Genomic DNA, 13704 nt, shown 5'->3' with positions numbered 1-13704 from the left:
GGACGCTGCCACCGACAACAGATAAACAAAGGAGCGTGGTTACGTTCCCATAAACTTTACTGATGGACACCGAAGTTGGAATTATACATGATTTTCATGTGTCACCAAGTGTTAATCTTTAATATTTTTCAACCTTTTAAAAATATAAAAACCAGGCTTAGCTCATAGGCTATATAAAAACAAGCCCCAGGGGTTGTGGGGTGGTGGCTCAGTGGTAGAGGACTTGCCTAGCAAGTGTGAGGTACTGGGTTCGATTCTCAGTACCGCATTTAAATAACTAAAAATAAAGGTCCATTGACAACTAATATATAGATATATATATTTATATAGATATATAGATATACAAGCCTCAGGTAGAATTCAGCTTGCAGGTGATAGTTCAGCAATCTTAACAAAGAGGAGGTTGAGTTTCCAAGAAAACAGTGACTTGTTCAAGCTGACGTAGACTGGCAGAGTTGAGACTGACCTGGTTCCTAGTACGCTGATCCCAACCCTCCCCGAAGGAGTCAGATCTGTTCTTCAACCCACCTTCAGGGACCTGCAGGTGACTGTCCACTACCGGATCTCCAGTCACCTGCCAGGTGCAGCCTCCCCTACTCCCCACTTCTGTCTCTTTCCTGTAATGGGCCTTTCTACCTCATCAAAGTCAAGCAGAAGAGGTTTGGGGACAATATATAGTTACAGGAAATCACACCCCTATTTCTCATCCATTAGACCAGAAAATAAAGAGCTGTCTTTACTGACGTTAATTTGATGATTCCATCCTATTTTCTCCCAATATCCTAAATTTCCCCAAAGCGGGGACTGCCTATCTGCTTGTTATTCTGTGTCTTCAAGTGTCTGGTCGAGAACTCTCCCGAAGGGGGCTTGAGAAAGAACCCAATGACGAATGATGAAACTCCCTCGAGCCAGGGTGACGTGCAACATGAGGTGGGTGTGACTCCCTAGGTGATTTATTTCCCTCAATATGTTATTATGAAAAATGGAAACATTCAGAAGAGCTTAAAAAATAACACAGCAAACACCCATATGCCCACAACCCAGATTCTAGAACTCCCATTTTGCTCTATCTGTCTTACCACGAATCTGTCCATCTACCCTCCACCAGTCTTTTCTTCTGTTTTTGACACATTTCAGAGTAAGTTGCAGATATCAGAACACTTAACCTCTAAATACGGGATGCAGCAAACCCTCTTCCAGGGTCTGGGTTGCCACAGTTAAGTTGGCATGGAAGATTTAGGCTGTGAGCAGCCCTGACCTCCCACAGCGACCCCATCAGTTCAGGAAATAGGCAGAGGCCTTTCCCCAAGCTTTCTCAATCTGGTGGCCATCCCTGTTAAAGAAAAAGAAAGAAGAAGAAAACACTTGTTAAAGATGGAAAGGCAGACTTCACTTAATGGGGTCTTGCAGTGGGAGAGAGAGATTAGGTTCCGCTCTGACTCCAACAAGAAGTGGGAATTTATAACTAAGGAGCAGGACAGGGGGTTAGTGGGTGGAAAATTATTGAAAAAGAAACATCAAGGGCAAAGGTTTTAGCTGGGTATGATGGTGCACACCTCTAATCCTAGCTACTTGGGAGGCTGAGGCAGGAGGATCACAAGTTCAAGGCCAGCCTCAACAACTTAGTGAGACCTCATCTCACAATAAAATTAAAAAAAAAAAAATCAATGCAGCTAGGAATATAGCTCAGTGGTAGAGCGCTTGCCTAGCATGCACAAGGTCATGAGTTCTATCCCCAATATCACAAGAAAAAAAAAAAAGAGGATAAAGATTTTCTAGCTAAGCTGACTTGGTCATTGCTGAAGGTAGGCCAGGGCGATGAGCTCTTCAGCGTGGTAAGATACCAAGAGTAAGGGGTTTTCCATAAAGTGAGCAAGCAGGATTCTTGCTCAGACTGGATTCTCCAGGGCCAGAGAGGGAAATCCAAGTTCAGGCCTCGTGAAGCAAAGGACTCAGAGGACTCTGGCCACAATTTTGGTCACAGAAGACAGTCTGTTGTTCTGAACGTTCAAACCACCTTGAGGAACGTCTCCTCAGCTAGGAGGGCGGGTCTCAGAGGCATACCTCATTTACAAAATTCAGAGTCTCCTTAAAATATGCACATCTCTATTTTTCTTCCAAAATGTCAGTGGCTTGACAGATGTGTCAATAGGAAATAGTCACATGGTGGAAAGACAGAATCAGGATGCTGGAAGTTCTGCCCCCTACTGGGAGGTTTCAGGCCAGAGACAGACTCTGTCCCACCTGGCCCCCAAGCTCTCACCTCCCACCCTGGGGAGGAAGAGACTAAGGAAGAGCCAATGGAGATAGACAAGGGGTGGGGAAACATACCAGGGGTCCCCCCAGCTTCTGTCCCAGAATCACATACAGCTTCTCTGGCTTCCAACTTATCTCCCAAGCTACTTTTTCCTGGAGCCTGTCTGCCAGAGAGGAGAACACAAATGAAGCGTGAAAAAAAAACATTCAGCAAAATAATTACAGGTTACAACAAATCAATTGGAACTGTGTAAATAGCCCGAGGCAGGTAGTCGGAGTCGGGGTTCTTCAGCTGCACTGAGTCCCAGGGACATGAAACTTGGAGAGAGAGCCCTGACCGTGGAGTCCAAGACCCCGGATGTGAAACCCAACCCTGTGCTAACCAGCTGTGTGGATTTGGGCAACCAGCTCCCCTCCCCTGGCCTGTTTCATCTCCTAATTATGCTACTTAGTCTGTCTCATGGGTGGTTGAGGGTCAGTGGAGGTCGTAGATGGGAACGTGCTATGGAAACTATATAGCGCTAGACAAATGGATCAGCATCTTCCTTCCTATGGTGTCTTGAATCCACTCACTTCTCTCCATCTCTGTCACGGCTCCTCAGGCCAGTACCTGCTACCTCTCACCTGGTTTGCTGCAATGGTCTCCTCTGAGTTGGCCCAAATTCACCATAATCCCTTCTGGAGAACTGCCTGCAGCCAGCCTGATCTCTAAAATCCCAAGTCTGATCTCCACCTTGGCTTGTCTAATGCCTGGGACGGGAGGGAGAGTGATTGAGGGCGGAGAGGCTGGAGGAAGCTGGGATGAAGGGAAAGAGGAAGAGCGGGAAAGCAGGCGGGAGCCAGGCTGCACGGATTCCACGGCGTCTTCATGGTGCGCGCCGAGCTGGTATGTGAGAGGACCCCAGGAGTCCAACAGTGTCCTGCCCTTGTGTTGCTTAACAACTCTGTGGGAAGGCAGCGTCTGCAAACGGAGTGCAATTAAAAGCAAAATTGTGTGCTTCTAATTCTAAAATACTTCCGACTGCTGCAGAAGCCCAGGGACGCTCAGGGTGAAGTCCAAGTTCAAAAGTGAGATCTTGAAGGGCAAGTTGGATTAGGATGAAGAGAGAAGGCTGGGCTTCAGACAGGGGAATCAGACGGGGCTCAAGCTTGGAGGCAGCAGGTCACAGTGAGGGGAGCGTGCGACGGGGAGAAGGGGCCTGGCATGAAAGCAAGTGGCTGGAGTCGGGTGGAAAGTTGGCGGGGGTCGGGGAGTCAGGTAAGGCAGGACTTCAAAGCCTCGCCAGAGGCGATACAGTCTAATTTAGACTCCATGTGAATAATCTGAATAATTGATCTGCTCAGTGAATAATTTCATAGTTTCACAAGTGGAGGAGGCAAGGAAGAAACGTACCACTCTGGACTTCACTCTGATCGGCCTCAGAGAATACCTGTTGTCCATAGAGTGACCGGGTCCTTGGAGAAGGTGGCTGTGTCAGCCTGGAGTGGATCACAGCCAATAAGGGCACCTGGGCATGGCGGGCATGAGCACTCAGCTTGAGGAGAGGGCATTGCAAAAGCCTGCTTGGGAAAACGGGTTCCCCAGCCAGGAAGTGATGGAGCAGGGAGGTGTGGCTGTGGCCCCAGGGGACCCTGAACTTGGAAATCTGCAATACGGTACCAAAGATTCCAAAGAGAGAGAAGACACTGTGACTTCCCCATCCCCCCCCCCACCTATTTACTCTCTCTCTCTCTCTCTCTCTCTCTCTCTCTCTCTCTCTCTCCCTCCCTCTCTCTGCTACCCTTGTCTGTCATTAGGCATTCAGGCAGCTAATTCTCTCAGACCTACCGCTGAGAGTGCCAGGAGCCTTGTAGAGTTGAAAATGGAATGGCATTGCGAGGCTCATTACGGAGCCCCTGGGGAATTGGATAAGGACAGGGATTCCCCCTCCCCTGGCCTCTGCGGGGGTTCTGTGTCTGCCCACCTCAGCTCCGACCCACCCTGCACATCCACCCCTCTGCTGGCTCTCCAGCCCTCCCTCCCCCGATCTCCCCAGGCCTCTGGCCAGGCCCACCCTGCCTGGGGGCCCCTTCAGCTTCCTTGCATGAGAAAGGCCCCGAGCCCTGTACCCTCTGGAGGAAAGAGGACAGAGGGGTCAGGCGGCAGGGAAACGGAGCCCAAAGAGAATCCCAAGCCACCCATGGCACCTTCTTGTCCCATCAGCTTTAGACTAGGAAGACAGGGAGGCAATTCCCACTGCCCTTCTGCCATGACAAAGGGTCTTCTTGCCTACCAAAGAGCAGTGTCTGGCATGGGGGTGGGGGGGTGATGAGCGAATATTCCAAGTTCTTAGGGAGCACCTACCCTGGGCCAGGCATTATTCCAGAAGCTTGATGTATATCCGTGAACCAAAGAAATAAGAAATTCTGAGTCAGTCAAAGCTACATTCTGCTGCAGGGAAAAGGGCAATAAGCAATAAATATGATAAACAAGTAAATTAGGGAAACATGCGGTGAAGGCTGGGGTGGCAAGTGCAGGCTGAGGGGGGGGGGCGCCCGGAGGAGAGCAGGATCCTGCTCCATCCCCACAGAAGCTCTGCCCAGCGCCCTCTGCTCCCCTTCTCTCTCTCATTGTCTTCTCTCACCCCCTCCGGCCTGTTATGTATGCAGTGGTGTTGTCTAAGCTTCAGGAAGGCAGGCCTTTTGCCTTGGCCCACGGCTCTGTCCGCATCCTGTATGCAGTAGGGCTCCCTCAGTCGGTGCCCACGTCAAAACGGCCAGTACAAAGGCAAAGAGGCAGGTGCCCTCTGAGCTGGAAGCTGCTGGATCCCTGGGCTGCAGGAAGGCCCTTTGGACCCATGATGATTCGTGTCACCTGAGGGGTAGTCCAAGGTGGCACGTCACAGGGTGTTTTCATTGGCTTTGATTGGAGGGCAGGGATGCGCTGTGCAGGCAAAGTTCTCTGGAAGGGAACTTGGATCTTTCTCTTAGGCACGCAGCTATTTTGCTATCACTTGTTTGACTTACATGCTTGGCAACTATGAGGCACCCAGTACAGAGCGTTTCCAACTTGGGTTGGGTACAGGAGGCAGGGGGAGTTGGGATGATGCCACCCTGGCCCGATCCAGGAACCCCGGGGCCAGGCTTCATAGTGCAAATGGGTAGCATCTGCAGGTGCATGCTGGGCCCTGGGCATGCAGAGATGAAGGGCCCAGTACCTGCACTCAGTCACGTCACGCTGCTGGCCTTGCAGTAGGTGTGAGAGCATGAAAACAAATATCTGACAATCCACTGTGCCAAGCACAATGACCACGTGTGCGCAGGGGACACGGGGAGCGGGGAGGAGAGGTCTCACAGAAGAGTGACGCCTGGGCTGAGCCTCACGTGTACCCAGGTGTCTCCTTATGGTCTGGTTTGAAGGCCCCCAATCCTTTTCTTATGGAGCCTAGAATGAGGAATTCTGTTCTTGGGTTCCACACTGTCCTCCCCCAGGGAAAAGAATCAATATCCCCCCAAAAGTACTAACATGCCACACAATTCTGAGATGACCTTCATCCACGGGAGACCAGGAGTGGTGAAGGGGTTGATGGAAAGAAAGGAGTGGTGAGGGCCCCTCCTCCCCTAGTTCCCTGTCTTTTCTCCACTTTTAGTGATCTCCAATTGTTAGATATCAGCGTTGTCTGGGGGTTCTCGAGTCCTAGAGGGAAAGGTTAGATAAATACATTACTCAACACATTTACCCTGATGGGCTAATGAGCTGGGCTTCCTTTCCTCCCAGTTTGGCTTTCTTCCCTCTCTTGATGCATCCCTTGGGTCCGTTAAAGCTTTCGTTTCCATACTGCCTGCCCCGGCTTCCCAAATCCCCTCTCTGCTTCCCGCCTCTGAGCCCAGCCCCTGGGCTTGTAGACAGGACCTGAGGAATGGGGGGCCTTCTTGGTTTTAGCAGGAATTGGACAAAGGCGCCCACAGCTATCTCTGGGGACAAACTAGATGAGTAAGGCTGCAACGGCATATTAAACGGAGACCCTGTTGTTTAAACACAGTGTTGATCATTGTTATCCTGAAAGGAAATCCATAGCCGTGTGTGCAAGAGGGCCTCTCCATTGACCTTGGCTTCTTCAATATTTTAATCAGGACTTTGATAAAGACTAAATGACACAGAACTTAGAGGAAAAGAATGCAAACATCAACAAAATCAGATACCTAACAACTAGATAAGGAGAGAGGAACCGGATTGTCTGCTGCGTGACCCTGGAGGCTCTCCTTGGGTAGCCCAGCAAATCCTGATGCTCTAGGAGGGCTTCCAGAACTCAGGTTGGAGTCTGCTGAAATGCAGACTCCTCACGTCACCTGCGTTGGGGAACACGTCATTTCTCATGTGGGCAAGATTGTAACCCAGATTGCAAAGCTCAGGATCCATCCCCTCCCACATCCATCATTAATATGCAAGAAGATGGGTCACCAAAGTCCCTCTCCTGGATCATATAAATAGACGCTAGGATCCATGTTCAGCCCATTCATGCCTCTTCATGGGGTGGCAAGGGTCTGGGAGGATCATATCCACCCTGCCAGTCATGTGCCTGAGAAATGCTTCGAGTCTGCATTGTATGTTTGTAGTTCTCAGCTGAATTAAAACAACGCGATTAAAAAAAAAAAAAAACAAGATAAAATATTATATAGGTGAATAGGCTGCATTTATGTTAAAATATCAATTATATCAGTCCAGGAAAGGGGGGACTTGGCAACATAGTTGGAGACAGAGCATGAGTTTAATGGACTCAGGATGAGTCGGGAAGTGAGTGACCTGGTGGCTGATAATCCTGTGCATTCTGTGGCTTCATTAGCAGATGCAGCATCTGGCTCCTAGGAGAGGACATTGTGCCCATCTTGCCAGCCCACCCAGGACAGTTGTGCTCAGCGCTGCTTGCTGTAGGCACAGGGAGAGGCAGAGATGACAGCTGCTGCTGATGGACACACAGGATACTTACAGCTAAGAGAGGCCGACTGGAGCGGACTAATTGGCTGGGGCTGACAGATTGGTAATCTAGCTGGCCCAGGCTCACATCTTGGATCCTAAAGCAGAAGGAAGGGTCGAGAGAGACAGGCAACGGACTTGGATGACTGCAAGTGGAGCAGGTGCAGAAGTTGAAGCATAGCCTGTGAGATGGACAGGAGCAGGTGGTTAGGGGGATAAGTCAATTACCGGGAGAGAGGCTGATGAGGACTGAAGTCAAGGAAGAACAGGTTGGAGGGCTACAGCTGAGGAGCTCCTCTGGAAAGACTGGCTCCAATTCCACCGGCAACTTTCTTTTAAAAATAAATTCTTCTTTTTAAAAAAATCAGACCAGTGCACAAGTAGTTTTTTTTTTTTAATTAAGTAGTACTACTACATTTATAATGAAAAATGTCAATCCTTTGCCCTATTTTGAATTCCTGCTTCCTAGAGTCAACTGTTTTCAATTATTCTTGTTTCTACTGTTTTTAAAATTTTTTTCCCTTTATTTCTAAGTAGCAGATGAGACTGCTTGTTCTTGGCTTTTCGGTTTTAATTTTTTGGTTCCTGTATGGAAGATGAGATTTAGGTTCTCTTATATCACCCCTTCCCACTGTCCTCAACTCTCTCAACGTCACTTCTCCCTGTCTTCCCAATATTGTCACCTTGTGGGTGAAATCAATGTTCAAGGTTTATGATGCTATTATCATGAAATGTAATTTGATTTGCTGCTGGCCTAGGAGATACACTAAGACAATTTTATGTTTTACCTGGAGTTAATAGTTGCTTCAATGTTTGTTTATTGTCTTACTTAGTTTTCCATGTACCTATCATAAGTTCATTCTCCAACTCCATGGAGAGAGGTAGAAACATGAGGTTGTCTGCTTCTTTTTTCTTTTCTTATTCTTTTTTTTTTTTCCATTCAGAGATTTTTTTTTTCCTGGTGTCCTTTGTCCCTCTATTTTGCATAATTCATAGCTCTGTAAGCATGTTACACAACTGTTACTGGGACTTCTCTTCCCCTAATTAATCTTCGAATTCTCTTTGTCTCTTTTCTGTTAAATCTCTTGTTTTCTGGATCCCATGTTTTCCCTTTCTTGGTTTATTCCTTCCTTTTTTTGAAGACTACATCTGCAAGTCATTTCTTGTGAAAAAATAAGCGGGAGGTTAATTTTTTGAAATCTTGCATATCTGAAAATGTCTGTACGTATTTTTTACAGCTTTATTGCAATATATTTCACATACCATAAAATCCAACCATTTCAAGTGTATACTTCAGTGGTTTTTAGTATATTCAGAATTATGAAATCATCACAATTTAATTTTAGAACATTTTCAACCACCTCCATCCCCCCCAAACCCTGTACACATTAGCAGTCCTTCACCATTTCTGCTCATTCCGCTTCCCCCACACCACTGCTCCAACCCTGGGCAGACACTAATCTGCTTTATATCTCTGTGGATTTACTGATTTCAGAAACTTCATCTAAGTGGAGTCATATAATACATGGTATTTTGTCACTGATTTCTTTCACTTTGCATAGTCTTTTCAAGGTTTATCTGTGTTGGGATATGTGTACTCATTTGTTTTTAATTTCTGAATATTATTCCAGTGTATGAAGATACCAGGTTTGTAGTCTTCAGTTGAAGGATAATTGAGGTTGTTCCAAATTTTTGGCTATTTCGAATAATGCTGATGTGAATATTCACATACAGGTTTTTATGTATGGATATATATTTTCATTTATCTTCAATATATGTAAGGGTGGAATTGCTTGGTGTACTAGTCAGCTTTCATCACTGTAACAAAATACCTGAGGTAGCCAACTTATGAGCAAAAAAAAAAAAAAAAAGACTTACTTTGGCTCACAGTTTGGGAGGTTTCTGTCCATGATTAATTGTCTGTCACTTTGGGCCTGTGGTGAATAGTACATCGTGACAGGAGCATGTGATGAAGGGAGCTTCTTACCTCATGGCATCCAGGAAGCAAAAATGGAGAGAGAAAGAAAGAGGAAAAGGAGAAGAAATAGAAGAAGGAGCAGAAGGAGAGGAGGAGGAAAAGGAGGAAGAGGAAGAGGAGGAGGAGAAACAGGAAGGGATGAGGGAAGGAAGAAGAGAAAAAGACAGGAAGGACTGGGATCTCAATATCACCTTCAAGGGCTCACCTCCAGGGACCTGACTTCCTCCCACTTGACTCCACCACTTAAAGATGCCAACATTAGTGCCACAAGCTGCTGATCACGTCATTGACACGTGGGCCTCTGGGGGACACTTATCCAACCACAGCACTCGCATGATAACTCCCTGTCTTAACATTTTGAGGAACTGCCAAACCGCTTTCCAAAGTGGCTGCATTGTTTTATACTCCCACCATCCAGTGCATGAGAATTCTGACTTCTTACAACCTCACCAACACTTGTTATTATCTGCATTTTTCATTGCCGCTATAGCAGTGGGTAAGAAATACTAGCCCATTGTGGTTTGGATCTGCATTTCTCTAGTGACTAAGGAAACTGAACATTTTTTTCCATGTGTTTACTGCCCATTTTTGTGGCTCCTTTGGAAAACTGTCTATTCACAAAAAAAAAAAAAAAAAAAAAAAAAACTTTGCCAATTATTATATTGAGTTATTTGTGTTTTTCTTATTGAGCTGTGAGAGTTGTTTGTATAATTTTTGGTACGTATGATTTGCAAATACCTTCTCATTCTGTCTTTTTATTTTCTTCATAGTGTCTTTTGATACACAAAGATTTTTTTTAAATTTGATTAGCCAATTTCTCGATTTTTTTTTTCTTCTAGCCCTTGTTTTTGATATTATATCTTGGAAAAAATTGCATAAGCCAAAGATCACAAGACTCCTGGTTTCTTCTAAAAGATTCATAGTTTTAATTCTTACATTTGGGTATAGGGTACATTTTCAGTTAATTTTGATGTGTGGTATGAGATCAGAATCGAACTTAATTCTTTTGTCTATGGATACCTAGTTTTTTGTTGTTGTTGTTTTTATTTTACCATTTGATGAAGGAAAGAAAAGAACTCTCCTCTTTCTTTCCTTAAATTATCTTGGTACCCTTGATAAAAAATTATTGAATATGTAAGTTAGTTTATTGGCTCTCAACTCTATTCCATTGATCTGTATGTCAATTTTTTTTTTTGCCTCACGCATGTTAGAGCTCAGCCACTGAGCTGCAACCCCAGCTCCTATATGTCAATTCTTATTTTTTTCAAACCTAAATAGACTCTTTAGCTTCACTTGCCTTCTTTAAAAAAAATACCTTTATTTTATTTATTTATTTTTATGTGGTGCTGAGGATGTAACCCAGTGCCTCATACGTGCTAGACAAGGGATCTGCCACTGAGCTACAACTCCAGCCCCCTATGTGCCAATTCTTTTCATCTGTTTATTTATTTATTTGTTTATTTATTTATTAGTTGTAGGTGGACACAATACCTTTATTTTATTTTTATGTGGTGCTGAGGATCAAACCCAGTGCCTCATGCATGCTAGGCGAGCATTCTACCACTGAGCCACAACCCCAGCACTACATTGTCTTGATTATTGTAGTTTTGCAGTAGGTTTTGAATTGTAAAGAATGAATTCTCCAACTTCCTTCTTCTTTTTCCATATTAGTTTAGCTCTTCGGGGTTCCTTGAATTTCCATATGAATTTTAGGACTGACTTGTCGATTTAAGCAAAAGGAATCTGGCATTTATGATAGTGATTGCATTGAATCTATAGATCGGTTTGAGGAATATTACTGTCTTGATGATGTTAAGTCTTCAACCCATGAACATGGGATGCTTTCCCATTTATTCAAACCTTTGATTTCTTTCAAAAATGTTTTGTGTTTTTCAGCATTCAAGTACTGCATCTTTTGTTAAATTTATTCCTAGACACTTTCTTAATTTTCCTATGATTGTAAATGGGATTGTTATCTTAGCATTTAGATTTCCCATCATTAGTCTATAGGAACATAATTTTTTTTTTGTATATTGATCTTGTGTTCTACCACATTGCTGAACTAATTTAGAAGTTCTGTAGTTTTTTAGTATATTGCTTAGGGTTTTCTACATACAAGATGACTTTTATCTGCAAATATGTTTTATTTCTTCCTTTCCAATGTGGATTACTCAATCTATTTTTCTTAAATAATTGACCTGGTACAACCTCTACTACAATGTTGAGCAGAAGTGATGAGAGCAAACATTCTTGTTTCATTCCTGGTTTTAGGAGGAAAAGCATCCAGTCTTTCACATTAAGTATGATATAGCTGTGGGTTTTTCCATAGATATTCATTATCATGTTGAGAAGCATCCTCTGTATTCCTAGATGGTTGGCTGTTTTTTTTTATAAAAGGATGTTAGGTTTGCAAATGTTTTTTGTTTTGAGATGATAGCATAGTTTTTATCTTTTATTCTATGAATGTAGCTGCTATGACTTAAATAAGTATCCTCCAAAAGATCCAAATGTTAAAGGCTTGGTCCCCAGGATGGCATTATTGGTAGGTGGTAGGACCTTTGGGGGAAAGATCCTGTGGGAAGTCTTTAGATCATTGGGACAGTGCTCCCAAAGGTGAGTGTGAGGGTTCAGCCCAACCAGTCTCACACATTTTACTTCCTGGTTGGGAGGCGAGTAGTTTGCTCTGCTAAGTACTTTCTGTCAGTGTCTCCTCCAGAGACTCAAAGCAATGGGTCTGCCCAATTTTGGACTGGAACCTCTAGAACTGCAAGCAAAATAGAATTTTTCTCCTTACAAGTTAATTGTCTCAGGCATTTCATTATAGTGATAGAAAGTTGAATAACACAATGATGTATTACATTAAATGACTTTCTTGTGTAAATCAACCTTGCTTTCCTGGGCTAAATCTCATTTGGCCACAGTGTATAATCCTTCATACATATTACTGATGTTAGTTTCCTATTATTTTGTTGAATATTTTTTCTTCTGTAACCATAGGAGATATTGGTCTACGGATTTTTTTATGATATCTTTGTCTGGTTTTATATCAGGATAATACTGATCTCAGAGAAGGAGTTGGGAAGTGTGCTTTGTTTTTACACTTGTTTAATAGCTTTGATGCTTTGAAAAGAATTTTACTGTAGAAAGGGGCTGGAAAATCTCTGTAACAGAACAGATAGTTATTATTTTGTATTTCGGAGACCACGCACGACTTCTGTCATATATTCTTGTTTGTCTTTGACTATGTTTTTCTTTTGATAATACTTTAAGAACCTAAAATTTATTCTAAACTCAGGAGCCACAGAAAAACAGATTGTGAGCAGGATTTGACCTGCAGGCCCTGACAGTCCAACTCCTGCTTTAGAATTATTTTGCAGGTATCCCTTCATTCCCTTTGAGTCTTTGTGTTTCCTTTGTTTTCTTTCTGGAAACATCTGAATTCTTTTACTTCTCTCCGTTTTCTGGAAGTTTTTCAAAGACAGAACCTGTTTTAGGTATTTTGTTGTTGTTGATTATACTAGGAAATCTGTGAAAATGAAAACTGTCAAAATGGTACTTCGTATCATTTTGCTTTCGGAAAAGGTTTTTTAAAAATTATTTTTGCTTTGCTAAATTTCTTCCCTCCTCACCATTCTTTCTTTTCTGAACTTCTGTTATTCACAAATTGATCTTTTAATTTTTTTTTTAACCAGGCATTAAACCCATGGGTGCTTAACCACTGAGCCACATCCCTAGCCTGTTTGTTATATTTTATTTAGAGACAGGGTCTCTCTGAGTTGCTTAGGGCCTTGCTAAGTTGCTGAGGCTGGCTTTGAGTTGCTTAGGGCCTTGCTAAGTTGCTGAGGCTGGCTTTGAACTCACGATCCTCCTGCCTCAGCCTCCTGAGCCACTGAGATTACAGGCGTGCGCCACTGCATCTGGCTTGATCCTCTATGCTTCTCTGTCTCCATCTGTTTTCTTTTATTCTGACTCCTAGGAGATTTATTCAACTTTTATTTTTCTACTTGTTTTTGAATTTTGAAATTTCTGCCATATATGTGTTTAATTCCAAGAACGCTTTTAGATTCTCTGAATGTTCTTTTTCATAGATTCCTATTTTGGTTTTATGAATGTGAGGGGTTGGATTTGAGGAATCTCAATGCTTTTGGTAAAGACTTTTAACCAATCTTCTTATTTCAGTCCCACCCCAACTTCCACTTGAGAGATAACAGATGCCTCCAATTCTAGAACTTTTATAGGGTTCTAGCTGCCTTGTTTCTTATTGGCTTTCTAAGGGTTCCAGTTTCTGGGCCTGTTAAATCATTTATCATTTGCACACCAACTTTGCCAGGTCTTAAACTTAAAACACACACACACACACACACACACACACACACACTTCTTTTCGATCTTTGACTCTTATCTTTTTTGAAGGTTTGTGACTTTAAATTACTTTACTCTTGCCTTAGAGAGATATAGAAAAGAAACTCAGATAAGTTAGTGTGATCAATCGGTCAGGTTTTAATGGGAATTATGA

The 13704-nt window shown here is 43.6% G+C and overlaps 1 protein-coding gene across 24 annotated transcripts in view; it reads right to left on the bottom strand.

Moving 5' to 3' along the window:
• Positions 1 to 302: 302 nt before the first annotated feature.
• Positions 303 to 13704, bottom strand: part of LOC124105696 (uncharacterized) — a 33094-nt gene continuing 19692 nt past the window's right edge. The window contains exons 5-11 of one of the 24 annotated variants that reach the window (XR_009228643.1): positions 6439 to 7392; positions 4881 to 5932; positions 4601 to 4687; positions 3650 to 3764; positions 2881 to 3217; positions 2332 to 2420; positions 303 to 1333 (exon numbers count right to left, since the gene is read on the bottom strand). Coding sequence is in view for 8 of the 24 variants with exons in the window: in XM_046462949.1 (XP_046318905.1) it covers positions 1316 to 1333; positions 2332 to 2420; positions 2881 to 3217; positions 3687 to 3764; positions 4601 to 4867 (789 nt within the window). In the remaining 16 variants the exon portion in view is untranslated. The other 23 variants (XR_006855851.2, XR_006855847.2, XR_006855850.2 and 20 more) reach the window with 23 other exon arrangements.

Source organism: Marmota monax, unplaced genomic scaffold (assembly GCF_021218885.2).
Source record: "Marmota monax isolate L192 unplaced genomic scaffold, Marmota_monax_Labrador192_F-V1.1 WCK01_AAM20220418_F8-fsc00099, whole genome shotgun sequence".
In the NCBI taxonomy this organism is placed as follows: domain Eukaryota; kingdom Metazoa; phylum Chordata; class Mammalia; order Rodentia; family Sciuridae; genus Marmota; species Marmota monax.
Note: the sequence above shows the minus strand (reverse complement) of the source record. Positions and strands in the feature narration are given on the sequence as shown.